Here is a 27664-nt window from a genome sequence, read left to right on the forward strand (position 1 = left end):
GGAAGACAGAACTAGAAGAGAAGGTTTGCCATATTCGAAGAGGCTTTTTTGTTTTTTCTAGGGCAATTAAGTTGACCTTCACTTTCTGATGGATGTTATTTCCAGGTGAATCTAATTTTGCCCTTACAGGAAGAAAAGAGATCTGAGAAGGAAAGACCTGAAAAGCTTTCAGTTTTTAAGAGAGAAATTACTAGATTTTCCCCAAGATATCTGTTCCCTTAACTTAGTTTTTGCCAAGGGGAAACTGACTTGGATGGTACGAGGCTATAAAAGTGTTCTCAGGCACTGCTGGTGGAGTGGAGGGTTTTGTTTCTCCTGTATCCATCTAAGGGAAAATTCCCCCCTGCTTCTCAGGGCTTAGACCTAAACTGTCCCAAAGCAATGCCCACAGGCCAAAAGCTTCCACAGAAATCTTTTCTGGCCCATTATCTTCATAATATTTTTACATTTCGACCCTGATTCTTCCCCCAGGAGTCTGCGTTCAGAGTCCCAAGAACACAACTCCTCTGCCTTATTACTTTTCTAAGTTTTTTTCCTACACTTATCTTCCTATATTCTATCTTACCCTAAGTTTTTTCCTACACTATACTCCTATACTTAACCCTATATTTTTACTTAATTTTAATAGAAATTGAGAGAGAGAAAGAAAGAAACCTGGACAGAGAGAGGTACTCGCTGCAGCCTATTTCTATACTGCTTCATATTTACAGTTATACCTCCCAAAGAATAAAATACCAATGCCCTTATCCTGCACAACAAAACTGGACATGTCCAACTGCTTCCATGATGTTCTTTTCTACTCTCACTTAACTTCCTCTGCGCCCAAGACCCTAGTTCTGGCGCCATTTGTGGGGGACCTGCCCCCACCTTTTACAGGGTTCCTATGAGGAGGACTAAGGAATATTAAGTAGAATGATAGGCCTAGCCAAGGAGAAGAAGAAACGCAGGATAGCTTCAGGAAGACCTGGATCAAAATCTACCAGCCCTTTCTGTCTCTTCTAAAGGGCTTTTTAAAGGAATGCCAAGGGGTGGGGCAAAAGACCTCCCCCTTGCTAGATCAAAGCATACTGCACATCCAAGTGCAGACCCTTCCAAACCATGCACATGGTCAGTCCATCCCATTATGCAGCCCTGTTGGGTAAAGCAAGCTCAGATCTCACTAGGAAACCTCTGTGGGCTCCCACAGTCTGATAATCATATGCATGCGGATAAGTCCTGTCAGGGGAAAAGCCTGCAGGACTTACATCCCTAGGCCACTTGCCTTTGCATTCAGTGGCTTGGCCACATTCGCCTAAACCTGTATATTACTGACTCCTTTCATTTTGAGGGGTACTGCACTAACCACCTGGAGTCCCAGGAGATTCATTCAACTATTTGGTGTGGGCTACCAACATTCAATTTAGACAGGATTTAATATGTCACATAGATTACCAGCACATGTGTAGTTAATAGCTCCTTAAAATAAGAATAGATATAACTGGGGATTGGGACCCACTTCCTGGGTGTTTGGACCGACAATGATAGCAAGGATATGGTCCAATTATGTCAGCTCATCCTAAAAATATAAAAGGCTTATGATCAGACTGTTTCTTCTGCTAAAATTACAAAAATATTCCTTTGTAATCCCAACTGACCTGAGCTTTAGTGTCTGTATATCTGTCTTTTCTTCATTCCCTAAACACCCCTAGTCAGGGTTCTAGGACCTGGCACAGGTTGATGTGGTGAGGCCCAGGACAGAGGAAGTTCCAGCTAATGTGGAACAATAGAGGAGGAATATCTGGGCAGCAAGGAAGATTAAAGTAATAAACTCACAGAGGCTTGGAACTCAGGCAAGCGCAGCAGAGCACATCATAATTCAGGACACTGAAATAACCAAAATGACCTCTTTGCTGCTTCTCCTCCCCCTGTGGAACAAGGGACTGGGCCTGCCCTAATTTCAGGCTGACATACACCTCTAGCTTTCTCCTGCTTAGGACTCTTCAGGGAATGGTATCTGGGTGGTTGAAGGCCCACACTGAAGAGTCAGAGAGGCCTGTGTTCAAATCCACTTGTTTGCCTCCTGGCTCTGAGTTTTGTTTGGGACAAATGTGTTCTAAGTGTTCATCAATATTTCCAGCATGGGATACAAAGGGATGTTAGGGATGGACATCTGTTATTGTTGTGTGTATGTGTATACGTGTACTCATGGGTGCACATGTGAGAACAGGTGCATGTGTGTGTGGAGGCCTGAGGTTGACGTCTTCCTTGATTACTCTCCATGCTAATGTTATGAGACAGGGTCTCTCACTGAACCTGGAGCTCACCAATTCAACTAGGCTATCTGGCCAATGAACTCCTGGAATCTGGCTGTCTCCATAAACCTCCCACCAATGCCCCACTGCCCCAGTGTTAGGGTTACAGACATGCACTATCTAGCTTTTTTACATGGCTGCTGAACGTGTCTTCACGTTTTACATGGCGGTACTTTACTGACTGAGCATCTCTCCCGCCCTACATTGTTTTAAAAGGCAATTTTAGGAGCTTGGGGAGGGACTTCAATCCCCAGAATCGAGGTTTTGAAAAGAAGTGGACAATTGTAATCCTGCAGATGGGGAGACAGAGACAGGATTCCTAGACCAGTCTTGTCTACTTAGCAAGTTCCAAGCAGAAGACCCTCCCTCAAAATATGGTGTGCAGCACTCCAGTAATAACACCTGAGGTGGGCCTTGAATATCCACGTCCACAATGTACCTACACACTTATGCACTGCACACACATGAACACACATACAAAAAAGGAAGTTTAGGAGGCAAAGGCATGAGGATCTGTTCAAAGGCACCTTCAGCTATATAGCAAGACCTTGTCTCAAAAAACAAAAAAAATTATTTTTACTAGGTACCAGCCTCCCTGCAAATACTAACTCATTCAATCCTTAAAATCCCCCAATGCAGCTGGTATAAATTGGCAAAGTGCTGCTGGAGTGTTGACAGTATTAGACTTGTGCATGTGGCCTTGTGACGTTCAACCCAGGCAGGCCGGCTTTTCCCCACAGGATCTGGGCCTGACTCAGGAGCACAGTCAAGGAGGAAACACACTGCAGTTACCTGGGATTGGAGAGTCCACCTACAGAAGAGTCACCTTTTTCCCCTTCTTTTTCTGAGGCAGAGTATCACTATGTAGCCCTGGCTGGCCATGAACTCTGAGAGATCTGCCTCTGCACCACCACCCCTGCTGGGTTTAAAGGTGTATGCCACCACACCCATGGAGGGACACTTGGAAGATAGCTGTTAGGTGCTTCTAGTGTGGTGGTAAAGAGCTCCCACCATGCAGCTGTAAAAGGCAAATCAAAGGCTTCGAGAACTGAGCTTCTAAAGAGCTTCCCATCTCCCAGCCAAACTGCCCATTGCTCAGGTAAGAGATCCACCAGGTGTACCACACGGTGCAGATCAGGTCAGCTGGCCTTGCCCTCTCTTCCACCTCCTTACTACCTGCAGCTGCCCTTCCACCCTCATTTCATCACCTAGGTCCATGGGCTGCATCAGGAACCCCCAGTGTGCCTGACCCATTTCCCTTTATCTGCCTGCTGCTTGGGAGAGAGGGTGGCCTGGATCTCTAGGGTCTTGGCTTCCCATTCCACAGGCTTTGCCAAGTTACTACACAGTCCCCACTTTCCAACAAAATCTGAGGTCCAGACCCTGTATCAGCAATCCTCTGCTGCTCCATTTCATCCTCACAACCACGTTTTGAGGTGAATACTGGCTCCTGATTTTACACGCCAGAATCTGAGATGGTCGCAAGACAAGAGGTGAACTGACAAAAGGCCCAGTGATAAATAGACATTACAGGTGACATGACAGCATGGGCAAAGGTCAGGAGGGGCAGGGATGTTTGAAAAATCTGACGGAGTACCAAAGAGGCAGCAGCTCAGCGTGGAAAAGGCACTGGGAACCAAGCAGAGCGGCTGATTTCATTTGGGGGAGGTCGGGAGCAGAAACCTATTTGACAAGAGTGCTCAGGGACCTCCAGCATGGCCACACCTTTGTTCAGGCCCTGCCCTCTGCTTCAGGCTTTTTTGTTGCTTGGGTTTGTTGTGGTTGTTTTTGAGACAGAGGCTCGCTATGTAGCCTAGGCTGGATTCCAACTTGTGGGCTATTCTCCAACCTGTCTCCATAGTGCTGGGGTTGCAGGCGCACTTTACACACCGCTGTTCGAATGTTTTAAATGTCTGAAGTAAACACCCAATTTGAACTAATCCGCGGTAAACGCACGCCCGTGAGACGTGAGCCCTTTCGTCGCTCCCCGACAACAAGGGTGCAAAGATCCACCCCCAGCAGAGACAAGCTACGCCCGTGCGCGTGCCCGCGGCTCCGCGCACGGCGGGCAGTCCCGGGACGTGACTCGTGGAACGTCCGCTCCAGGAAGCGATGGCGGTGGGGAATAGGGTGTGGGATGCCCCGACTGCGTGCCTCCAGCTTTTGTTGCTGTCCTGGCTTGCTCCGGAGTTTGGGTCTGATGCTCTCCAGCAGCCCTCAATTTGAAAACTTTCCTACTGTTTCCGAAGCTTCACAGGAGTCCACAGGGATTTCCTCCTCCGAGAACTCCATGCAGGCACTTACTTAGCCACCTATCCACCCTTCAGGGGTCCTCGAGCTTCTGCCCGAAGCTAATTAAGTGATGGACGCAGTAGCCAAGGAGACTAGCTGATTGACAGGCATGATTTACCAACCGACTCTGGAAACTCCTGTCTGTGTTTGCCCAACGCGTGGCCGGCAGTCCAATTAAGAAAGTGGAAGCGCCAAAGGGGGCGGTCACGGGGCGGATTGGGTTGTGGTGATTCCCGAGGATTGTGCGCTGGAAGCCGAGGCGTCTGCGGGCATCCGCACGATGCCGTGACGCGGCAGCGCAGCCGAGTGGACACCGCGAGCACAGCCCGGCGGGTGGAGTCCTTTGGTCCCGGAGGCGGCGTGGCGTGAAGGCAAATTGTTGTTTGAGAGCTGTTCTCTCTCGGAAGTCTTTCGGAGGGTGGGGGAGGGGCGGCGGACGACGAGCGGGCCTCGGGTGCGCATGCGCCGGCCCCTTTTGCCGTCGGGGCCCGCCCGCCCGCGCATGCTCAGAGTGCGCGGGGGTCTCGTGGCCGCCAGCACTGCGCATGCGCGTCGAGAAGCCCGCTAAGGAGCGGCGCTGTCGGAGGTCGGGCGGGCAGGCGGTGACGTCGTGAGGAGAGCTTTAAAGTGCGGGCCGGGCCGGACGTCTGAGGGTCTGACCCAGAGTCTGGCCGGGTCTTCGCGGAACCCCTCCACGGCATGAGGCGCTGCCGGCGCCCTTGCTTCTCGGGACGTGGAGAAGGTGGCGGAGCCAGAAGCCTCGCTGTCGCTTGTGCTGCATGACCTGCCGCTGCTGAGGCTCGACCCGTTCCTGGCCCTTCTACGCCCCCCGCTGGTTCATTGGGCCACGCATGGCGGCCCGGCACTGAGGACCCCCGCTTCCCTCTCGGCCCCCCCGGGTGCGTCCCTCCAGAGCCATGCCGGGCCGCCCCGGAGGATCCTAGAGTTGAGTCGGCGGGGGCCATGGCGGCCGCCAGCGGCTACACGGACCTGCGTGAGAAGCTGAAGTCCATGACGTCCCGGGACAACTACAAGGCTGGCAGCCGGGAAGCCGCCGCCGCGGCAGCCGCTGCTGTGGCCGCCGCCGCGGCTGCCGCGGCCGCCGCCGAGCCTTACCCGGTGTCCGGGACCACCAAACGGAAGTACCAGGAGGACTCGGACCCCGAACGCAGCGACTACGAGGAGCAGCAATTGCAGAAGGAGGAGGAGGCGCGCAAGGTGAAGAGCGGAATCCGGCAGATACGGCTCTTCAGCCAGGATGAGTGCTCCAAGATCGAGGCCCGCATCGACGAGGTGGTGTCCCGCGCCGAGAAGGGGCTTTACAACGAGCACACCGTGGACCGGGCCCCCTTGCGCAACAAGTACTTCTTCGGCGAGGGCTACACGTACGGCGCCCAGCTGCAAAAGCGCGGGCCAGGCCAGGAGCGCCTCTACCCGCCGGGCGACGTCGATGAGATCCCCGAATGGGTGCATCAGCTGGTGATCCAGAAGCTGGTGGAGCACCGCGTCATCCCTGAGGGCTTCGTCAACAGCGCAGTCATCAACGACTACCAGCCTGGCGGCTGCATCGTATCTCACGTAGACCCCATCCACATCTTCGAGCGCCCGATCGTGTCTGTGTCTTTCTTTAGCGACTCGGCACTTTGCTTCGGCTGCAAGTTCCAGTTCAAGCCCATCCGGGTGTCGGAACCTGTGCTTTCTCTGCCGGTGCGCAGGGGGAGCGTGACTGTGCTCAGGTAACACACCTGGGAGGAGGGGCTGGCCTTGCACCCTGCCGCCTAAACCTATCCAGCCGGGTCCCGGAAGCCGCAGCTGATGGGAGCCGGTTCTTTCTATGGTTCTGACTCATCCTTTTTCCTGCAGACTATAGGAATCTTGTGTCTGAAACTCTTAGCGGGATAAGACCAATATGGAATTCTGTACCTGCAGGCAGGTTTGAAGTGGTCATAATAGTTATCTGAGAATTCATCTATAAAAGCCTCATTCTGAGAAGCTAAGCATTTTCTGAAGGCTAGCATAGGACTCGGTTTTCCAAGTATGTAGTGGTTGTTTTGCGTTTTGTTTTTGTTTTTGAAGACGGGGGTCTCAGGCCAGTTTAGCCTTCAACTTTCCACACAAAGAAGGATGATCTTGAATGTCTGATCCTCCTGCCTCTACCTCCCAAGTGCTGGGATTACGGATGTACACTGGCCGGTTTTTGTGGGGCCTAGAGATAGAAGAACTCAAGGCTTCATGTTTTCCATGTGGTTTTAAGCAAATCACTTTCGTTTTTGGACTTCATTTCCATATCTTAAAAAGAAAAAAACCCTGTGTTTAACTATCTAAAAGTTTTCCCTGTTCTGTTGTTTGTGGTTTCACAGAGTATAGTGGATTCCTTAACAGAAAATGCAGGCAGAGCCCTTGAGGTTTTGGGTTTTTTTGGTTGTTTTTGTTTTTGGTACAGATTTCTCCGAAGAATGACTTCCTTGAGTTGAACAATTTAGTGGTTTAGCCAGAAATAAAGTACAGCATGCTCTTAAAATTCTCTTGGTTTCAGGCCTAGGCACTTTGTAGAAATCCCGTAGCTGTTACTGGGATCCAGTAAAAAAATACAGCTGGTCTGTTGACCTGGTGTTTGGCCTTGTGATTTGGTGACCACATCTTAGGCTCTTGGCCAGTTGGGGCCCCAGATCCTGCTAAGAATTAGCTCAGTGCCCTGGCCAGCAGGGTAAATCATCTGCTGGAACACTGATGGGATTTATATGAAGTGAAATTTTATTCGGAGGCTGTCTTCTTCCAGCCTAAAAAAGGTAAGCCTAGTTAATGTACTTTATTAATCCCCAAAATGAGGCCTAGACTACAACTGTTTCAAGTGTTTCAGATGTGTATGGTCCTTCCAGATGGATGCCTTGACAAAAAATTTTAAAAGGGATTTCCAGCTGTGCCTGGTAGTGCATGCCTATATGCTCAGCACTCATGAGGCTGAGGCAAGAGGATTGCTTTGTAAGTTTGACATTGTCTCAAAGAGATCCACCTACCTTCCAAAAGAAAGGATTTCCAGGAAGCTTTCTGTGTAAGGAAGATTTTGGGGTCTGCCTTGTTGAAGTTTCTTGGTGCTGAAAGGATTTCACATAGAGGCCATTTGGTCATTTAGTGAGATATTTTCCCTCATGGTTGGTTATACACCTTTAAGGTTGTTTAGAGGTCTGGCAGACTGGCTGCTTAATGGGGAATTCTCAGGCACTTTGAGACTCCCCCTACAGCACACTCCTGGATTTAAAAGCAGAACTTACAAATTCTTAATGTGCAGGTCTGTTAGTGATTAACAAGATTGCATCAGCAGGAAAATTGTCTTTTCTTTGCAGTAGTAAAGTCCTAAAGCTTTCCCAGTCCTTCCCAACCCTTCCTGGATTCAGACTTGGCTCCAGAGTTAGTGTGGGAGGCACAGCCATGTCCTGAAAAGTGCTGCCCCAGGCTTTGAATCCAGCTTGCATTGGGGTTTTATTTATGCTTGAGGCAGAGTCTCACTCTGTAGCCTAGGCTGTCCCCAGCTCAGCACTGTTACTGCCTCTGCTTCCAGAGTACTAGGATTACAGAAGTGAGCCATCATGGCTAGCTTTCTTTGGGATCTTGTAGGTATCTTCTCAGAGCTGGCTTTCTTTCTTAGCTGTATAACAGATAGATGGTGCCAACTTTTGAAGTCTCAATTAAATGTGATTTGGTGTCTAAAAGGATAGGCACTCAAATGTCTATACAACTACTTAGCCCCTGCTCTGGCTGGAAGAGGTGCAAGGGAATTGGTGGATCTTCAAAAATGGTTCCATTCTTCACGTAGTTCATTCTCAGTAGAGGCTTTTAGCCTAGGTGGATCATCAGAATCCAGAAAGATAATCAAAGAAGCACGTTGAAGGGGCATCTTACTGAGATAGTGGAAGTTCTTAGGAGGAAGGAAGCTGGAACTAAAGAATGACTAGAAATTAGCCAGAGTTGTGGAATCACAAGGTAGCAGAGCTTCAAACGCAGCCGTAGAACATAGACATTGATAAAAATGGTTGCTGTGAGGCATTCCATATCAGAGTCTCTGGTAAGGGTTAGCCTGGTGGTAACAGTTTCTCAACTACTGTTGATATTTGGAGGTTGTAATTTTTTTTTCTGGGTGAGCTGTCCATGCAGTGAAGAAAAAAGTATTCTTGGCCTTTCTGATAGACCCTAATAACACCTTTTATGACAATAAAAAATCTGAGCCGGTGGCCAGTGGTAGCACATGCCATTAATCCCAGCACTCAGGAGACAGAGGCAGGTGGGTCTCTTGAGTTCGAAGCCAGCCTAGTCTACAGAGGAAGTTCCAGGACAGGCAACAAAGCTGCACAGAGAAACCATGTCAAAAAAAAAAAAAAGCTCAGACGTTGACAGGTGTCCCAGCAGGTGAGGTTGCAGGGCAGCTTCATCCCCAGTTGAGAACTATTGTATTAGGGTATGGACACACCTGCTAATTTAAATCTTCAGGAACCTGCTCCCTGGTACTCTACCGGCCTGCCTGTTAGTAATGCCCCTCATCAAATCCTGTGTGGAAGCCTGTAAGAAGTTTGCTTTTTCCTTGTTTCCTGATAGATTCACTTTCCAGAGGTGAGAGTGTTAAAGCTACAGGTTAGATAGATGAAAATATATAGATGAATGTAGATGAAGCTGGATTCTAACAATTGCTGCCTTCACTTGTTAGTGGCACTAGTGTCTGTATTTGGCAAAGGCACCATGGCAAAATTGTTTTACATTTATTGGTGTTCATCATGTGTTTTGATTAGTGGCAGAGATTTGACTCTGGTGTCTAGACCTGCATTTTTATTAGAGCAAGACTTCACAGACCTCTCTAGAAGTGTTTTACATTCCTTTCCAAACCCAGCTGGCAATTTTTAACTGTTGGTAACTTTCCCAATTTGGACCTGAAAAGGGGTCCCCTTTTTATGCTGTTCTCCTCCCTCCCCCCCCCCCTTTTTTTTTTTTTTTTTGAGAGAGGGTTTCTCTGTGTGTAGCTTCATGCCTTTCCTGGAACTCACTCTGTAGCTCGGGCTGGCCTTGAACTCACAGAGATCCGCCTCCCGAGTGCTGGGATTAAAAGTGCGCCACCTGGCCTTATGCTGTTCTTTAGAAATCTGTATTTACCTTTTCCTTGTATCAGTTCATCCCACATTCTTTGTCCTGGCTCTGTAAAGTGAATAGGGCAGAGTAAAACAGACCCCAGAGCTGGAGATCAGTTGGTAAACTGAACTTTAGTGCTTAGAAGCATAAGGACCTAAGTTTGATTCCCTAGAAATTTCCCACCCTTTTTTCCTTCTTTAAAGCCAGATGTGATGGCCCATACTTGTAATCCCAGGGCCAGAGAAGTGGAGACAGGACTCACTAGCCACCCTACCTATCCTTCTTAGCCAGTGAGAGACCCTGTCTCAAAAAAAAAAAAGCAAAGTGAATGATGCTTGAGGAATGACACCTGAAGTTGACCTCTGACCTCTTATATGCATGTGCACCCCCACACACATGCATAAATAAAAAAGCAATACATACATTACTTTATAAGGTAATTTTTTAAATTAAAAAAAATTAAAAAAAAACAGGCTCCAGTTGTTAGAATAATCACCTCAAGGCTAACTGCTTGTGAACTGTTTCCTTTAACCACTGGTTTGTAGTCCTTTACAGAGACCTGGGTCTTAGCTACCGGTCTGGAATGACTGCTCCACCTAGCCATCTATTGTGTACTAGCGAGCTTAGTCTTTGGCTTTACTGGTTAATAGTATTGGGGGATCAAGCAGTCAAGCATCCCTGTTAAGTTTGTTTGGCTGAATGAAAGCAAAATTTAGCTTTGTGGTTTAAAATAGTTGGGAAAAGTCCTGAACTGCACCACTTGTTTGGATTTTTTTTTCCTGTTACGTACATTGTTTTGTGTGTGTGCGCACATATGTGTTTGTGGTGCATCAGAGGACAACTTGTGGGAGTTGATTCTCCCCGTGGGTCTCTACTCTCAAACTAATGTGTCAGAACTTTTGTCTACTGAGCCATCTCACTTGCCCCTTGTTTGAAATTTTCCTATTTCGGGGCTATACACCCCCTGGAAGGGCTACTGGTTATTGAAATTGGCTTCCTTTTGTGTTGCCAGGCCTGACAAGGCAGAAGCAGCAAAAGAGAAGCACCTAGCTGGGAGTCATGGTCTCAAAGGAAACTCAGAGCAAGCAAAGAACAGACAGGCCACGAAAATCTCAGGGCTGACCAGCTGTTGAGCCGTTTTAGACTGAGCAGTTAGTATGCAACACTGCCGTATAACCCTGTCTCATAGGACTAGTACTCATTCCCATGTTACTTGAGGTCAGCAAGCCCCATTTCAAGTTAAACCTTGTTACCAAGAAACAGGTGGGATTTTCTGCTTTCTCTTGTTACCTACCTAACACATTGGGCTACCAAAAAAAACAAAGATTAGGAAAACTTGGTGAAGTTTTAGCATCACATCAGCAATTTTTTTCTTTTTTCTTTGAGACGGGATTTCACTTTGTAGCCCTGGACCCCTAGAATTCACTATATATACCAAGAAACTCAAAAGATCGACCTGCCTCTGCCTCCTGAGTGAGTGCTAAGAGGTGAGTGCACACCAGCCATGATCAAATTAACTTAATGGTCTTGTTTTTCACTTGTGCTAAGGAAGAAGCCAATGATGCTTTAGAGTTGTCAGAAAAGATTGAATCTCTGTTATATGGCTGAGTTCATGAAGTTTAAAGATGTCTGGAGATGAACTGTTGTCAGTACTTTGGTATGTGCAGAATTAGGGTAGATCGGTGTCTTAAAAGCCCCCAAAATTTCTTTAAAGTAAAGCCATTTCTTCTCCTGGAGACTTGAGTTCATAGTCCTGCCCGGGTACCAATCAGTGATGAGGCTCAAGGGTGCTGCCTAAGGAAAGTAGCCCATCAAAGGGAGGCTAGCATTAAGCTGTGACCTTGTCCAGGTCAGGTGTTTTTGTTTGGTTTGGTTTGGTTGGTTTTTTGTTGTTGACGGTGAGGGTTTTTTGTTTTTGTTTTTGTTTTGTTTTGTTTTGTTTGTTTGTTTGTTTGTTTTTTTTGGTCTGCCCTGGCCTAGGCGGACATGGAACAATTGAGGAATAGTGGCCATCTTGGAAATGAGCTTTAGCAACTTCATCTCTAAGGCTGTTTCCAGAAGAGACATGCATAGTCCTGCACATTTCCTTAGTAATGGTTTTCCAGGCTCATTTAATTTGTGTAGTCCTCTAAGGAAAGGCTTGTTGCAATCTGTTTTGATGCTCTTAAAATAGAGGCTTCAAAGTGATAGACTGTTTTTGGTGTAGAATATTAGCACATATTTAATTTTTTTGTCCACTGTGCAGAGTTGAGTAAGGCCTTTGAACAGAGTGTTGTCCTAGAAGGAAAACACAATTTCTGTAGTCCCAATATAGTGGAGTCATGGGATGATGTGGTTGGGTAACATGGGCAGGAGGCCTAGGGAAATTTTACCAGGAGAGAGGAGATAGATAGGTCAGCTCCCTCGTTATTATAAAGTATAGGACTAGTGAGTGACAGAGCTAAGTCCTGTCGCTTGGTGGTTAAGGGTAGCATAATAAGCATTGTTGCTGGGCATGGGGGCTTAGCCCATGCAGAGAGCAGACCAGCTGGACACATAAGGTATTCTTCCTCTACTTTTCCTGCAAAAACAGGAGTAGGCAGCCATAGAACTTTCCTTAACATCAAGGGTAGAAGAGGACCCAGGGCATATTACATTTCAGATTGGCCGAATGAGATTTTCAGTGTCTCCTGTAGCAAGTAGGATTCTTAGCAGTAAAAGGCACTCTTGTGGTCTTGGCTGGGCATTTTCTGCTTAAGTTCAGACAGGAAAAAAACTTCTGTTAGAACTTTTTGGGTTCCCTCTCCCACAGAGGAAAAAACAATGGGCTATCACTGATAACAGGATATTCTAGAATACTGGTGTTAATAAGACTTAAATATAGGGTTGGTATGTCAAGGTCACGTCTGAGGTTCTGTGTAGTGCTCCCTTCATTCTAGTTGTGAGGTCTGGGCTTAAGGGCAGGAACCTGGCATGGCTTGTTTGTTTTATAGCCTTTGGAGGATGGGGCAGGGAACATGGAAGCAGTCAAACTTTGACAAACAATCTGGATTTGTTCCAGAGCTGCATTAAGAGAAGTGGTTTCTTGTTGGAAATGAGAAGTCAAGGCCCTTGGTCATACTTATATAATAGGCAAGTCAAACATAATCTTTGTTAACACCAGGGAACATCGCATGTAGCACTGCCGATTCAGGCCTTTTGAGATGAGCCGTTATACTCAGCTCTTCTTCTAAGATCTGTATAGTGTGTATAGTGTGTAGCCCAGTCTCTAGTCACTAATATAAGTGATAATAACATGGCTCACACCTGTAATTTCAACATTCAAGAGGCTGAGGTTGGAGGATTGCTGTGGGTTTGGGGCCAGTCTGAACTACATAGTTACAGGACCACTTGGGTTACAGTGAGAGGCCTTGTCTTAAAAGTTGAAATGGAAAGGGAAAAAAAGAATGAGACTAAAGCTAGCTCCTAGCCTGGGAATAGGGCCAAGAGGCCCCTGCTAATGTAGAATGTAGAACCCTGTAGGGGACCTGAAATTGTGTTTCCTCTTCAGGAGCTGAACTCAAGGCTTGCTAAGAGGTCTAGGCCCTTTAGCAGTGCCAGATGCTTAGCAAATGGTAGGAGGGTCCAAGGCACTCTGAGTTATCCAGCATCATTTTCAACCCTCAGATAGGCCTCTCACTGCTCCCGTGCTAGAGATTTCAGTCGTGTAAATTCTGCCCTCAAGAGAAGTGGTGTCTGTCTGCCTTTTAACATCTTGAGTCTTTAATAATGACAAAAATGAGTACCTAAATTATAAAGCATAACAAAATGAACACTGAAGAAACCAAGGTTTTTCTGTTCAAGCATGTGACTTAACTCAGGTCACAAAGCTTATAGCTTGGTGGGGCATAGTAATACACACATTTAATCCCAGACTTAGGAGGCAGAGGCAGGCAGATCTGAGTTTGAAGACAGCTTGGTCTACATAGTGAGTTTCATCCAGGACAGCCAGGGCTGTGTAGAGAGACCTTGTCTCAGACAAAGTCCTAATTTGAATCCAAGTCCTCTATAACTCCTCCTATGTGGCACTTCTCTCTGTGGGCTCATAGTTATTAATAGGGATAAAGAGTAAGTTCTTTGGTCAGTGCTCAGTTAAAGTCAGTAGATTCTTTTGCTATAGTAATTCTCAAACCCTTTTACATACATCCTGATACTTTTTGGAACTCTTAATTAGTATTTTCCAGCTTGATTTGGTTTATGGATATTTGTCCTAGTCTCTTGTGAGGATAATACGCACTTGAGTACATGCACACACCAAACCACTAAAGAACCCTGATCTAATAGCAGCTGAGTGGGGGGTAGGAACAGGTAAGGCATTTATTTATAAATAGACTTATTCTACCACCAGCATGGACTCAAACCAGAATTGTGGGTGGGGGAGGGCACCTCTCTATATAGTCCTAGCTATTCTCTATATAGTCCTAGCTCTGTGTAGTCCTTGCTGTGGAGACTAGTTTGGCCTAGAACTCTAGGAGATCCACCTGCCTTTGCCTCCTGAGTGCTGGGATTAAGGGTGTGTACTACCAAGCCTAGCTTTCAAAACAGATTTTTAAATCAGAAGTGCTTTCCTTATGAAGTAGCAACAAAATAATTTTATGGGTGGGGGTCACTACAACATGAGGAACTGTATTAGAGGGGTACAGCATTAGGAAGGTTGAGAACCACTGTTCTATGGTCTGACCCTGAAATAATTTGACTTTGTATTTCTTACTGGCTTTTGAATCCAGCATTGCTCTTAAGACAGCCTAGCCCTGAAGGAGTCATTCCCAGATCTTTTGTATTTCAGGTAGTTAAGCATGTGTTATCCCTACACCTGCACTAGAGAAGGAACTGATGATCAGCCATGAGAAAAGGATGTATGCACAGACATGGTAGTGCAGGCCTTTAATCTCAGCACCGGGGAGGCATTGGCAGGTGAATCTCTATGAGTTCAAGGCCAGCCTGCTATACAGAGTAAGTTCCAGGACAGCCAGGGCTATACACAGAGAAACCCTATCTCAAAAAACAAAACTAAACAAAAGGTATATGGCCTAGCGGCAGTTAGCAATCTTAAATGGGAAAGCTTGAAGGCAAGCTCTTCCATCAGGCCTGGTACCTGACTGGGCAGGTGTCTGGCTGTGTCACTCTCGGCAGCTCAATGGAGTAGCTTGGACTGGGAGTATCTTATCTCTTGGGGTGCTCACTGAGAACATGTGAGGGGCTCAGTAATCAGAGTTATTCCTGGAACTTCAAATCAGAGGGGTGCCAGCTGAGAATAGTCGTCTATCCATATTTGTTAGCCTTTAAGTAGTTTTAAAATCATGTAACTTTTAGGTAGAAATTTCATTATGGTGGAAATTTATAAAATAGCCCAAACATAGCTGTCTTCAAATTTTTGGATCTTGGCTGGGCAGTGTTGGCACATGCCTTTAATCCCAGCACTCGGGAGGCAGAGCCAAGCAGATCTCTGTGAGTTAGAGGCCAGCCTGGTCTACAGAGAGAGATCCAGGACAGGCACCAAAACTACACAGAGAAACTCTGTCTCAGAAAAAAAAAAAAACAAAAGAAATTTGTTTGTTTGTTTGTTTGTTTTTGATCTCCCCAGAGGAGGCTTTTGAAAGCTTTTTTCCAAGTAATAAAGTTCTGTGTTGGGATCCCTATATTTCTGTGCTGTCAGTGGCTACCTCGACTTCCTCTGTATTCATGACTGGGGGGCAGGTTTTTGTCTTTTCACTGAAGACTCACCTACACTCCAGTCGCCTCCAGAGTTTGTTTTTATATTTGTTCTAGTGCTGGGGATCGAACCCAGAGCCTCATATTTGTCAGGCAAGTGCTTTACCTCTGAACTACACCCTAGCCTGAAGAGCTGCAAACAAAAAAGATTCTAGTCTGTGCTTGGAGAGTCCTGCTTCAGACTGTCTTAAGTGACCAGTGAATCTTCTGTGCCATATTTTTCCTTTAATGGTTTCTAGGCAGACACTTCTTAGGTATTCTTGAATTTCTCAGGTAGTAGGCAGAGGGCAGCCATGAGACTTGGTCCTGTTCCTGTCCCCCATGCATTGGTTGTCTGTCTGCTCTCTTACTGGTGACTTGTTCTGTGTCTTTCTAGTGGGTATGCTGCTGATGAAATCACTCACTGCATACGGCCTCAGGACATTAAAGAGCGCCGAGCGGTCATCATTCTCAGGAAGTAAGTACCTTCACGTCTGGCATCCTCTGCCTTAACTACAAGCCTGTCTGAATCCTCTTAGAACTTACCTCTCTACTTCTTGCATGCCACTATGTAATCTAGGAGAGTGGAAAGACACAGATTCTCTTATTTTACATCCTTAGACTGTTTAGGGAGTTGAGTGTTGAGCAAAGAAGTGCTCCTGATATTTATTTTTTTATTTTTTTTATTATGTATGCAGTGTTCTGCCTGTGTGCCAGATCTCGTTACAGATGGTTGTGAGCCACCATGTGGTTGCTGGGAATTGAACTCAGGACCTCTGGAAGATCAGCCAGTGTTCTTAGTCACTGAGCCATCTCTCCAGCCCAGCTCCTGCTATTTATTGGCACACTTTTTTTCCTTCCTTTAAGGATTTATTTTTAGTTACATGTATGTGTGTATCAGTGTGTGGGTGTGTGCACATGTGTGTAGGTGTCTGTGGAGTCCAGAAGAGGGAGTCAGGTTCCCTGGAGCTAGAGTTCCAAGTATTTGTGAGCCACCAGACATGGATGTTAAGAACCAAACTCACTCAGGATCTCTGCAAGAATAGTGCATGCTCTTAATCCTGAGTTATCCCTAGTCCTTTGGGCACAGACTTGAAACAAGATTTGGGAAGTACTTTCCTAAACACCCCCCCGCCCCACTTCTCTCTCTGTCTCTCACACACACAAGCACGCATGCACACACTCACGCACTCATGCCTGTTCTGACTTGTCACATGTGCTTTCGGGGATTATTTTTAGTCTGTGCCTTAGCAGCCTACTTTAAGAATGCCTAGGCTTTCATTTGTAGAAGGAGCTAGGAGTGAGGTGACAAGACTAGGAAGGTAGGCTATAGTATTTAGCTGGCTCGTCGCTGTGGCTTGTCCCCTCTAGACTAACATTAATAGCCTGCCCTCTCCTACCTGAGCATGGTGGCTCACTAATGCCTGTAGTCCAGCATCTGGAGGACTAAGGTGAGAGGATTGGGACTTTGAGGCAGGCCTGTCATAGAATAAAAGAGAAAGGAGGGAGGAAGGGAAGGAAGAAAAAAGAGAAACAGAAGGTTAGTCAGGCATAGTGAGGCACTCCTGAAGTGCTGACACTTAGGAAGTGGCAGTAGGAGAGGAGTTCAAGGCCAGCTTGGGCTACATGAGGCTTGTACTTTCTTTTGGTTTTGGTAGTTTTTTTGTTTGGTTGGTTTGGTTTTTTGTTTTTGTTTTAAATGATTCTTACATTGTTACCCTGACTAGCCTAGAATTCACTATGTAAACTATGGTGATATTTTATTTTGTTTTTTTTTCGAGACAGGGTTTCTCTGTGTAGCTTTGCGCCTTTCCTGGAACTCACTTTGTAAAGATCTCGAACTCAGAGATCCGCCTGGCTCTGCCTCCCAAGTACTGGGATTAAAGGCGTGCACCACCACCGCCAAGCAGTGATATTTTATTTGTGCTGAAATTTGATTTTATTTGTATGTTAATAAAGTTGCCTGGAGATCAGACATACATATAACTAAAAATAAATCCTTAAAGGAAGGAAAAAAAGTGTGCCAATAAATAGCAGGAGCTGGGCTGGAGAGATGGCTCAGTGACTAAGAACACTGGCTGTTCACCTGGCAATCCAGCCCTTGGATTAAATCCCCAGTTCAGAGAGATAGACAGATATACAAGTCCGGTGGTGGTGGCACTCGCCCTTAATCCGATCACATGGCAGGCAGAACCTCTGTGTGTTCAAGGACACAGCCAAGCAGTGACCCAAACCTTTAATCTCAGTACGAACCATAGAGACCTGAAGGTCTGTATAGACAGGCAGTGACGAGGAAGTCATGTGGTTGGGTTTACAGCCAATGAGAAGGCAGAACAGAAAGGCAATAAAAAGACAGGACATAGGAAGAAGGTTTCTCTCAGGGGAAGGACAGCAGCGAGTGGTAAGATAAGGTGGTCTTAGTTCTTGGCTACTGCTCAATCTCTGGGCTTTTAACTCTTTACTTGGCTCTCTGTTTCTTTTTTTTTTTTTTTTTTTTTTTTTTTCTTTTTTTTTTTAAATTTATTTATTTATTATGTATACAGTGTTCTGTCTGCACATATCCCTGCAGGCCAGAAGAGGGCACCAGATCTCATTACAGATGGTTGTGAGCCACCATGTGGTTGCTGGGAATTGAACTCAGGACCTTTGGAAGAACAAGCAGTGCTCTTAACCTCTGAGCCATCTCTCCAGCCCCTCTGTTTCTTATTTAATAAGACCGTTTAGAATTACATCTACAGTAGACCAGACTGGTCTCAAACTCTAAAGATCCACCAACCTCTATTTCTGACGTGTAAAAGTGAGCAAAGCTCATCTAGTGTGCAGACTCAGGTTGTGTTTTGTGAGGTAGATATTGTTTGTTCTTTTTCCCCCTTTAAAATTTAAGTGAAGTCTTTAAATCTTAAGGTTTTTAATTTCGTTATTTAAAAAAATGTTACAGGTAAGTCAAGTGTGGTGGTGCAGAGGCAAGTGGATCATTGTGAGTTCAAAGCTAGCCTAGTTTACATAGCTTCAGGACTACATGTAGAGACCCTGTATCAAAAAGACTAGAGAGTTGGCTCATTGGTTAGGACACTTGACTACTCTTCCAGAAGACCAGGTTTGGATTCCCAGCACCTAGATGGCTGCTCACAACCATCTGTAATTCCAGTCCCAGGGAATCCAACACTCTCTTCTGGCCTTCAACCAGACCCAAAGACTATGCAAGACAATAAACTTCTGTATAGAAGTAGGCATTTGGAACAGAAGCTGTGGAGCTTCACACTGGATTATACTTTCAACTATTGAATTGTATTTTTATGTGCTTATCCACCACCAAAGTTTAAAAATTCATTGCCACATGTAGAACTAGAAAAACAATTAGCAGTCGGGTGGTGGTGGTGGTGGTGCATGCCTTTAATCCCAGCACTTGGGAGGTAGAGGCAGGATCTCTGTAAATTCGAGGCTAGCCTGGTCTACAGAGTGAGTTCCAGAACAGTCAAGACTGCAAAGAGAAACCCTGTCTCTGGAACAAAGAAAAACAGCTTTATATGCTTTGTGGTTTTTTTGGTAGTTTTTGATTTGTAGAACATTGTGAGACCATTAGAGTTCCCATGTAACCTGTATTTTCCTTTATTGTTGGTATCTTAAATTTAGTGAGATATATTTGTTACAGTTAAGAGACCAATGCCGAAGCAGGAAGATTTTAAGTGTAGGTTCTGCATAGACTACAGAGAGGGCCAACTAAGGCAAGTTTGTGAGACCTTATCTCAAACTAAAAAGTAAGAATTCTGGACTTAGGATGTAGTTCAGAGGTAGTGTTCACCTGGCAATCCAGCCCTTGGATTAAATCCCCAGTTCAGAGAGATAGACAGATATACAAGTATTGTCTATATACCAGATATACTAGACATGATGGCATATGCCTGCAGTCTCAGCTTTTTGGAAATCTGAGGCAAGTCACTTGAGCCTAGGAATTGGAAACCAGCCTGGCATTACAGCAAGACCCTTTCTCTAAAAACAAACGTAAGAAAGGAAATCAGTTGTGGCTGAAAAATGTAGCCTAATGATAAAGTTAGCATGCCTGGGGCTTTGAGATCCATGCATCATCCATGGTTTTAGATTTACCTAGTATCTTAATTAGTTTTCTTGTTTCTATGACAAAAGTAACTTAATTTTTTTCATGCATCTGTTCTCATCCAAGGTGCATCCTGTGTACATCTAGTTGTCATGTCACTTTACTCCTCTTGGCTATAACAATTTCTCAGACTTAATTGGCTGGGTATTTTATAGAATGTTGTAACAACCCTGACTGTCTGGAACTTACTCTGTATACCAGGCTAGCCTGTAACTCACAGAGATCCGCCTGCCTCTGCCTCACTAGTGCTGGGATTATAGCTGTGTGCCACCACGCCTAGCTTAGATGTCTCTCTTGCCTGGCAGAATGAAATTCTAACTATCCAGCCTAGTCTTTTGAGGTTCTTCCCTTTGTCGTACTCTACCCTAAAGTACCTGTGGCCCCAGTGCAGTTGATGAACTTATGGCCTGGTTGTGTGACAGGATGGCTTTGGTTGGAAACGCCTTTCTTTCTAACATATTCATGTTTTGGTTCACATCACCACTCTAAAATTTCCTACATGTACACACTGGTCAGCCTAGCTATCCCTCAAGGCCCTGGTGCTGACCATTTTGACATTCAGGACACCTTGCGTACCTATAGCGCTTTATCATGCCACACCTCTATAAGCTGTCACAGCCTATATACATGACCATTGTGAACTTCCAAATTCATATTCAGGGATAGTAGAGGGGTGTCCAGTGCCTAGCTTGCTACCCAGGCCAAATGAGACATTAGTTGATAAGTGAAGAATAATTTGGACTGCCAACAAGTAGTTTCAAAAAATCTGTTGAGACTTGTCTTGTAAAAGGATGAACTGAGCATCACCCTGACTTGGACATCCAGATACTACCCAAAGATCAGAGGTGACCTTGGTGAGACCAAGTTCTATTGAATAGAGTCTGAATGTTCAATCTACCCTGTTCCTTTTAGTCATAGGTTAGAGTCAGTCTTGCCTAAAGTTTAAATAGCTTGTATAAACTTTGGTAGCTCTGACACCAGCTCACATCAGTAAGAGCTGGCAAGATCTTTCTCAAGTATCTCATGGAGAGAAGTTCATGGATAGCTGCCATGTGCTTGCTGGCTGAACAAAATGTGGCTGCTTTGAAGTGACCTTTTGAGTTTGTTTCGGAGTAAAATCCTCAAACTACAGACCAATGTTTGTAGTCACAGTACATGGTCAAGTGAGATCTTGAACCCAGGCCTCCTGGCTTGGTGGTGGTTTGCATAGTAGAGCACTATAGGTTCTGCCTTCACCCACCTACCTGCCCATGTTGTAGAGATCCTCCCACCTCTGCCTCTGAATTTCTAGAATTAAATGTGCATGCCACCACATCTAGATAAAAATTTAAAAAATTAAAAATAAATCTTTGGGTGGGGGGTTGTGAGAGACTGCTCAGCAATTAAGAGCACTGGCTGTTCTTCCAGAGGAACTGGCTTCTTTCTGTTCTTAGCACTCAGATAGTGGCTCACAACCATCTGAAATTCTAGTTCTATGGGATCTGACACCATCTTCTGGATTGTTTAGGCACATCCTTATATGCAGGCAAAATATTCATATAGGTAATAAAAATAAATATTTTTGTTTTTCAAGCCCTAGCTGTCCTGGAACTCAGAGATCCATCTGCCTCTGCCTCATGAGTGCTGGATTTAAAGACGTGTCACCACTGCCACTTGGTCTAAAATAAAATTCTTTTTTTTTTTTTTTTTTTTTTTTTTTTTTGGTTTTTCGAGACAGGGTTTCTCTGTGTAGCTTTGTGCCTTTCCTGGAACTCACTTGGTAGCCCAGGCTGGCCTCGAACTCACAGAGATCCGCCTAGCTCTGCCTCCCGAGTGCTGGGATTAAAGGCGTGTGCCACCACCGCCCGGCTCTAAAATAAAATTTTTTTTTTTTTTTTTTTTTTTTTTTTTGGTTTTTTCGAGACAGGGTTTCTCTGTGTAGCTTTGCATCTTTCCTGGAACTCACTTGGTAGTCCAGGCTGGCCTCGAACTCACAGAGATCCGCCTGGCTCTGCCTCCCAAGTGCTGGGATTAAAGGCGTGCGCCACCACCGCCCGGCCTAAAATAAAATTCTTAACTGGTGGTGGCACACACCTTTAATCCCAGCACTTGGGAGGCAGAGGCAGGTAGATCTCTGAGTTTGAGACCAGCCTAGTTTGCAGACTGAATTCCAGGACAGCCAAGGCTACACAGAGAAACCTTGTCTCAAACACCAAAAAAATAAATACATAGAAAAAAATAAAAAATAAAGAGAATTGTAGGCTAGGAGGCAGAGACAGGCAGATCTCTGTGAGACTGAGGCCCAGCCTGGTCTACATAGCAAATTCTCTGACAGATCTACATAGAGAGACCTGTCTCAAAACAAAAAAGAGAAAATTGTAATAATGGGGATGTGGGGGACAAATTACCTGACAGTGTGATAAAGTAGTAGCATGTCCTTCAAAGTGCTTGTATCAACAATGTCCCTGTATATTATAGTCATTAGTACTCTTTGAGAAAAACGGGACCCAGCCTCTTTGGAGAGTGGTTGAAAGGTTAAAGTACTGGTTAGATGACCAAGAGGCTAACCAGCTTCAGGAGTGAGGTAGTTAGTTCATGGACATAGTGGTAGTGAATGGGAGTTCTAATGTCTGCATGATTTCCTGGTGTGCACCCTAGTGTTCCTCCCCCTGGAAGACCTGGCTTGCTGCCACATATTAACACTACGAGCAGGAGATGTGACTCTAGAAGGGGGCTCAGGCAGAAAGGGAGTTGTGCCCGGTGGTGGCACATGCCTTTAATCCCAGCACTCAGGAGGCAGAGCCAGGCGGATCTTTTGAGTTCGGGGCCAGCCTGGTCTACAGAGCGAGATCCAGGAAAGGCACCAAAACTACACAGAGAAACACTGTCTTGAAGAGGGGGGGAAAAAGTGAATTGCTTGGGCTGATTTTTGAGCAGGAATTTCTGGCTTGTTTTCACATTTTTATTTTATTTAGGCATACAAGATAGGTACCATAAGACACCCATAGTTCTATTTTTGCATGCCATTACAGTACAAAGCAGAGGACACAATGATAGAAAAGCACAGACTATTTCTCCCTGAGGGCCCACCATAAAGAAAATCAAAATTAATTACATCCACCTTAGTGGGAGAATCAGGGAAGACTTGGTACATCTGACTTCTGAGCTTGAAACAACTGGCTAGACAGAAATGGGATATTCAGTGGCTGGAAGGCCAGGAAGTTTTTCCTAACTTTCTTCAATCGTACTAATATTCTTTCAAGGACAAACATACAGCTAAAGATGCTAGAGTGAGGAAATCTTATTTTTATGAGAGCGAAGTCACAAGATAATTCCAGGTGCTGTCCTCAGTGATGCTACTTATCATTCTGGGAAGTCAGGAAATTTTCAACCCCTCCAGCTACCACAAATGCAGCAAATCTTCATTTGAACCCTTTTAATAACATTCTCGTGAAAGTGACAGTTGTTTGTAAAGCCACCGATGTATCTCTAAGCTTCATTGTGAGCCTGTGGATCCCTCAGCCCTCATGCAGCAAGCCTCTTCAGGACTGTTGCTAATGATATCCCTTCTGTTTTCCACTGTCTGTAATCTGGAAGTACCAATTGTCCATGTCCATGTTTATGTCCAGCGGCCATATCTGATATCAATCTGACCTCTCAGGTCACTCCTGAGTGGTCTCTATCTGTAGGTCCTTTGGGGAAGTTAGCCACTGAATGCTCACCAGGGAGGGGCAAGTCGAGAAAGTCTTTATAGAAACATGCATGAGATGCTCAAAATGGTTGGGCCTCATCCAAGAACAAAAGGGTCTTGGTCTGAGGTAGTTTGGCCAGAGAGGTGCTCTTTGGGCTAGGGGTGCAGCTCCATGCTAGAGGCTTGCTTAGCATGTCTGAGGCCCTAGTTGCATTCACGGCCCCACAAAAAGAGAGAGAATGCAACCTCTGAGGCATCCATTATGCTGGAATAGACTAGAAATGAGGTGGAGATTGATACAAACCTGGATGGCTATAGGAAACCCACTGAGAGCAATGGGATATGGGGTTCACATGACAGACAGGTTGTAGGAGCCTGAGTTCAGTGGCTTACCATTGGAGCCAGAGGTCTGCAGGAGACCCCACCCTAGTTAGCTTATGGATGAACAGGGTGGTTGTGGTGGGTGCACTCTATCCATTCCTCAGGAGAGTATGAGTGGCTAGATCATGGTTTCCCTGCTTTGACCATGCCTAAGCTGTTGCCCCCACAGAGACCCTTGCCACCTCTGGAGCATAGTTAAAGTGGGCTAGTTCCTCCTTTCCCAAGATTGTGCTACCCCTGGGCAGCTCTGCTCTACCACAGCAAACACTGCCTCTCCCTTAGACACCTTGATAGGATCCAACTTCTCTGGCCTCCATGGACACCTGCACATACTCCCACAACACATGTACATATACATAATTTTAAAATAAACATTTATATATAATATATGACCTTACATATAATATATAATAATATTTATGTTTTATATATTATTACATATTGTTACAAATAAAAAGGAGCCCTTTTGGTTTCTGCTTGTTTAGCATTCCCCAAAGGGCCACTACTAAGTAGATGTGACAGGGGTGTGGAGTAGGCTAGGCTTTTCTCCATTCCCTGGCTCTGCCACTTAGCCTTCATAACCCTGTGTCTATGAGAAAGTAAGGTGGTTCTGCTTTTCTCCAGCTCTTCTGGAGGTCTGGGGCAAAACCTTTCCTGTGTTTGTATTGCTGGCAGGGATGAAGACATCTATTGGGGTGTACCCACAATCCACTGGCAGGTTGGGTAGATGCTCCTAGAGAAACTGCAAGTCTGACTGGGTTAAGAAATGCTGACGGGGGCTGGAGGGATGGCTATTTGGTTAAGAGCACTGCTTGTTCTTCCAGAGGTCCTGAGTTCAATAATCATCTATAATGAGATCTGGCGCCCTCTTCTGGTCTACAGATGTACATGCAGACAGAACACTGTATACATAATAAATAAATCTTTAAAAAAAAAAAAAAAGAAATGCTGCCTTCTGTGGCTGAGAGTGCGCTGGGGTTTATCTGCATGCATAGCACATGTTGGTGTCCAAACAGAAGTTACTCCCATTCTCCACTTCTAGGCCTGAAAGTGAAAAAGACATTCTCTGGAAGTCACTAGACCAATCTCTAGTTGAATCACAAAGAGACCAAGGCACAGTAACCAGACTGTTGGTTTGCAAGCCCATCCAGTCTTCACTGGAGATAGATTTGTCCTGATGTGGCTTATTACCAGAGGCCCTTTTGAGACCCTGTGTGCGTTTCCTTTGCAGGACAAGATTAGATGCACCGCGTTTGGAAACAAAATCCCTGAGCAGCTCCACATTGCCACCCAACTATGCTTCAGATCGCCTGTCAGGAAACAGCAGAGACCCTGCGCTGAAACCCAAAAGGTCCCACCGCAAGGCAGACCCTGATGCTGCCCACAGGTACTTAGAACCCTCAACAGAGGCCAGCAATGCAGCTGATAGGCTGCCTAAAGAAGGCTGGTTAGGAGCCTGGGGTTGTCCATTCCTTCAAAGCCTTGTCCTTTGGGAAAGTGGCATTGACGGAAAACACATCCCCACCCCCCCAAAAAAAAAAGCCTGGCCAGTGCATAATACCCCTTAGAAGAGGGATTCAGCAGAAATTCTGAGAAATGTCCCATGACTTGCCTTGTTCAGTCCCATCTGGGCACACATATTTATAGGTTTATACTTCAGTGTTAAGAGAGCATCTTGACACTTAGAAGTGAACCAGGGATCTCTTGGAGAGGGTTTCTGGGAGGGTAATGTTTAAAATGACACCAGAAGGGACTGGGCCGTGGTGGCGCACGCCTTTCATCCTAGCAGTCGAGAGGCAGAGGTGGATGGATCTCTGAGTAATGACACCAGAGGGATGAGAAAGCTGTGTGGAAAGGGGAAGGGCATTCTAGGAAAGAAAGAAGTTTGTAAGAGCTGAAGCACTGAGGCAGAAAAGAGCATAGTGGTTTCAGAGACGGGGCGTTGCAAGGTTTGAAGGGATGATTGTGAACAGTAGAGGTGTATGGCAGGACCCTGTAGGGGTTTGAACTTGACATAAGGAAAGCCCGGCCCAGCAGACCTGACAGGGTACTGAGCACCAAAGTCGGAACTAAGCATACTGTACAAGGTGACTAAGAGACATCTAAGACAAGGACTGGCCACTGTTGCTTAGTAGGCAGGCCCCACCACGGTCAGTGCATCTGGATTGAGATCTACTGAGAAGAGTAACCCAGTCTGAGGATGGGGAGCTTCTGAGTCCCTTACAGTGGTGGCAGGACTGGACCACTGCTGACTCTCGGGTAACAGCCTGTCCCCATTGTTTGCAGACCCCGGATCCTGGAGATGGACAAAGAAGAAAACCGGCGGTCTGTGCTTCTGCCCACACACCGGCGGCGGAGGGGTAGCTTTAGCTCTGAGAACTATTGGCGCAAGTCGTATGAGTCCTCGGAAGACTGCCCAGAGGCAGCAGGCAGCCCCACCCGCAAGGTGAAGATGCGGAGACACTGAGGCCCTGTGCCCGCCTGGACTCTGGCTGACCCTGCTGTAGCTGCCCCATCTTCTGTTTGTTTGAGTGTTTTTTCTCTGTTGTTTGTTATTTTGGTCCTATATATGTTTTCCTTGCTTGGTTGCCTATTAAGGCTAAAGAACAGAATTGGCGCAAGACCTGGGTTCTTATGTTCTTGGCTTTCCTCCTTGACGGAAAAGGCTGTTAGCTTCTGTAGGGGAACACTCTTACCAGAGTAGCCAGTCGAGACAGTGGGGACAGCTGTCTTCAAGTGGAAATGTGTCAGGCTAGGTTTATTTAAACACACAAAGTGTTTCGGTTAAGGAATTTTTGTTTGGGCTTTAAATGTAAATCTTTGCAGTGTTTTAAACAGAGGCGATTCTTTTGCCAGCCCTTTTTTTCCACTGATGCTCATGCTTGGATGAGGTCTCTTGGAGCCATACAGGTCCTGCATTGGGCCTGCTGCCCCTACATTTCACCTGCTGTTCAGGCTCTGGAAGCTCATGCAAATACCTGTTCCCCACTGTTCAGGTTGGCTGGGTGTGGGGTTTAAACAGTGCCAGCCCCTGCTGTCCCATTTCTGAGTCCCCAGGCTTCCTGCATGCCCTCTAGCTTGCTCTGCCCACCGATCTTGGGTGGTCACGAGACTAGCACAGTGGTCCTGACCTCTTGCCAAGAGCATGCCCATTTCCTGGGTTGCTCCTTTAGGCATGTGTGTGGTTGTATGGAACAGTTAGACTTGCTGCAGTGGGTTGTTTGTAGGAGTTGTTTCTAGCTAGAGGAACTGGTTGGCTTCCAGTCTAGCATTTGGGTTATGGGAACTTGGGGTGTGTGGTAGGGCTTTGTTTCTTTTGTTCTGAGCTGTTTCCCCTCCCATTAGTCTCTTGGCTTTCTTTTTTTTCCCTCAGTTGGCCATCTTGGTTCTTTTCCCCCCATATCATCTATCTAAGAAGGTGTTTCCATCCTCTCTCGTCCACCTGTAGCTTATATCCAAGGCCAGAAGTCAGACCTGCATATTGGGTTGGTACTTTCTCTGCCTCAGGGACATGGGTGCTGGGGAAGAAACTTCTAAAAATAATAGAAAGTTAAAGTCTTTGACAGTTTCTGCCTGCTTAGATCCTGGAAAGCTGTGGGGCATTAGGAATGTCTTTGGCAGCCAGACAAGGACTGGGCCTGCCAAAAACAGGCCTTCTGAACAGCGATGCCACCACCACTCCAGAGGCCTGACCTCAGGCCTCAGTGACTTTAGAGAGATGGGGAGCAGCCAGCCATCAGGAAATCCCTCTTTGAGGTCAGAAATCCTTTTTGCCAATGTGGAGCCAGCCCTCAAGTTGAGACTGTGTAACTAAAGCAGTTGCAGGTCTTCTGTGGTTTTGGGGTGTTTTTGTTTTGTTTTGTTTGTTTTTTTACTGCTCTTTTCCCAAAAAAATGATTTGTAGTTGTGTGTGCAGCACTTTGCCCTAATATGTGTGTGCTCTACAATAAAAAACAAATCTAATATATTTTGAAACAATTGTCTGATGCTGTGATAAGAGAAAGCCTGACCTTGGTTTGTCCCAAATTTATTACCTACCAGTGCTCTGAAGACAGCGGCCACTGACACTGGCCCTCTTGATGGATGGCTAAA

The 27664-nt window shown here is 46.0% G+C and overlaps 1 protein-coding gene and 1 pseudogene across 1 annotated transcript; one reads left to right on the forward strand and one right to left on the reverse strand.

The window, feature by feature from the left end:
• Positions 1–4644: 4644 nt before the first annotated feature.
• Positions 4645–27254, forward strand: Alkbh5 (alkB homolog 5, RNA demethylase). Its single transcript, XM_059270814.1, has 4 exons — positions 4645–6319; positions 15805–15885; positions 24804–24959; positions 25859–27254. Exons 1-4 carry the CDS (start codon positions 5547–5549, stop codon positions 26037–26039), a joined length of 1191 nt encoding a protein of 396 aa, XP_059126797.1. The 5' UTR covers positions 4645–5546; the 3' UTR covers positions 26040–27254.
• LOC131917165 (NADH dehydrogenase [ubiquinone] 1 beta subcomplex subunit 3-like) lies at positions 22848–23136 on the reverse strand (annotated as a pseudogene).
• Positions 27255–27664: the final 410 nt, after the last annotated feature.

Source organism: Peromyscus eremicus, chromosome 8a (genome assembly GCF_949786415.1).
Source record: "Peromyscus eremicus chromosome 8a, PerEre_H2_v1, whole genome shotgun sequence".
Taxonomy (NCBI): domain Eukaryota; kingdom Metazoa; phylum Chordata; class Mammalia; order Rodentia; family Cricetidae; genus Peromyscus; species Peromyscus eremicus.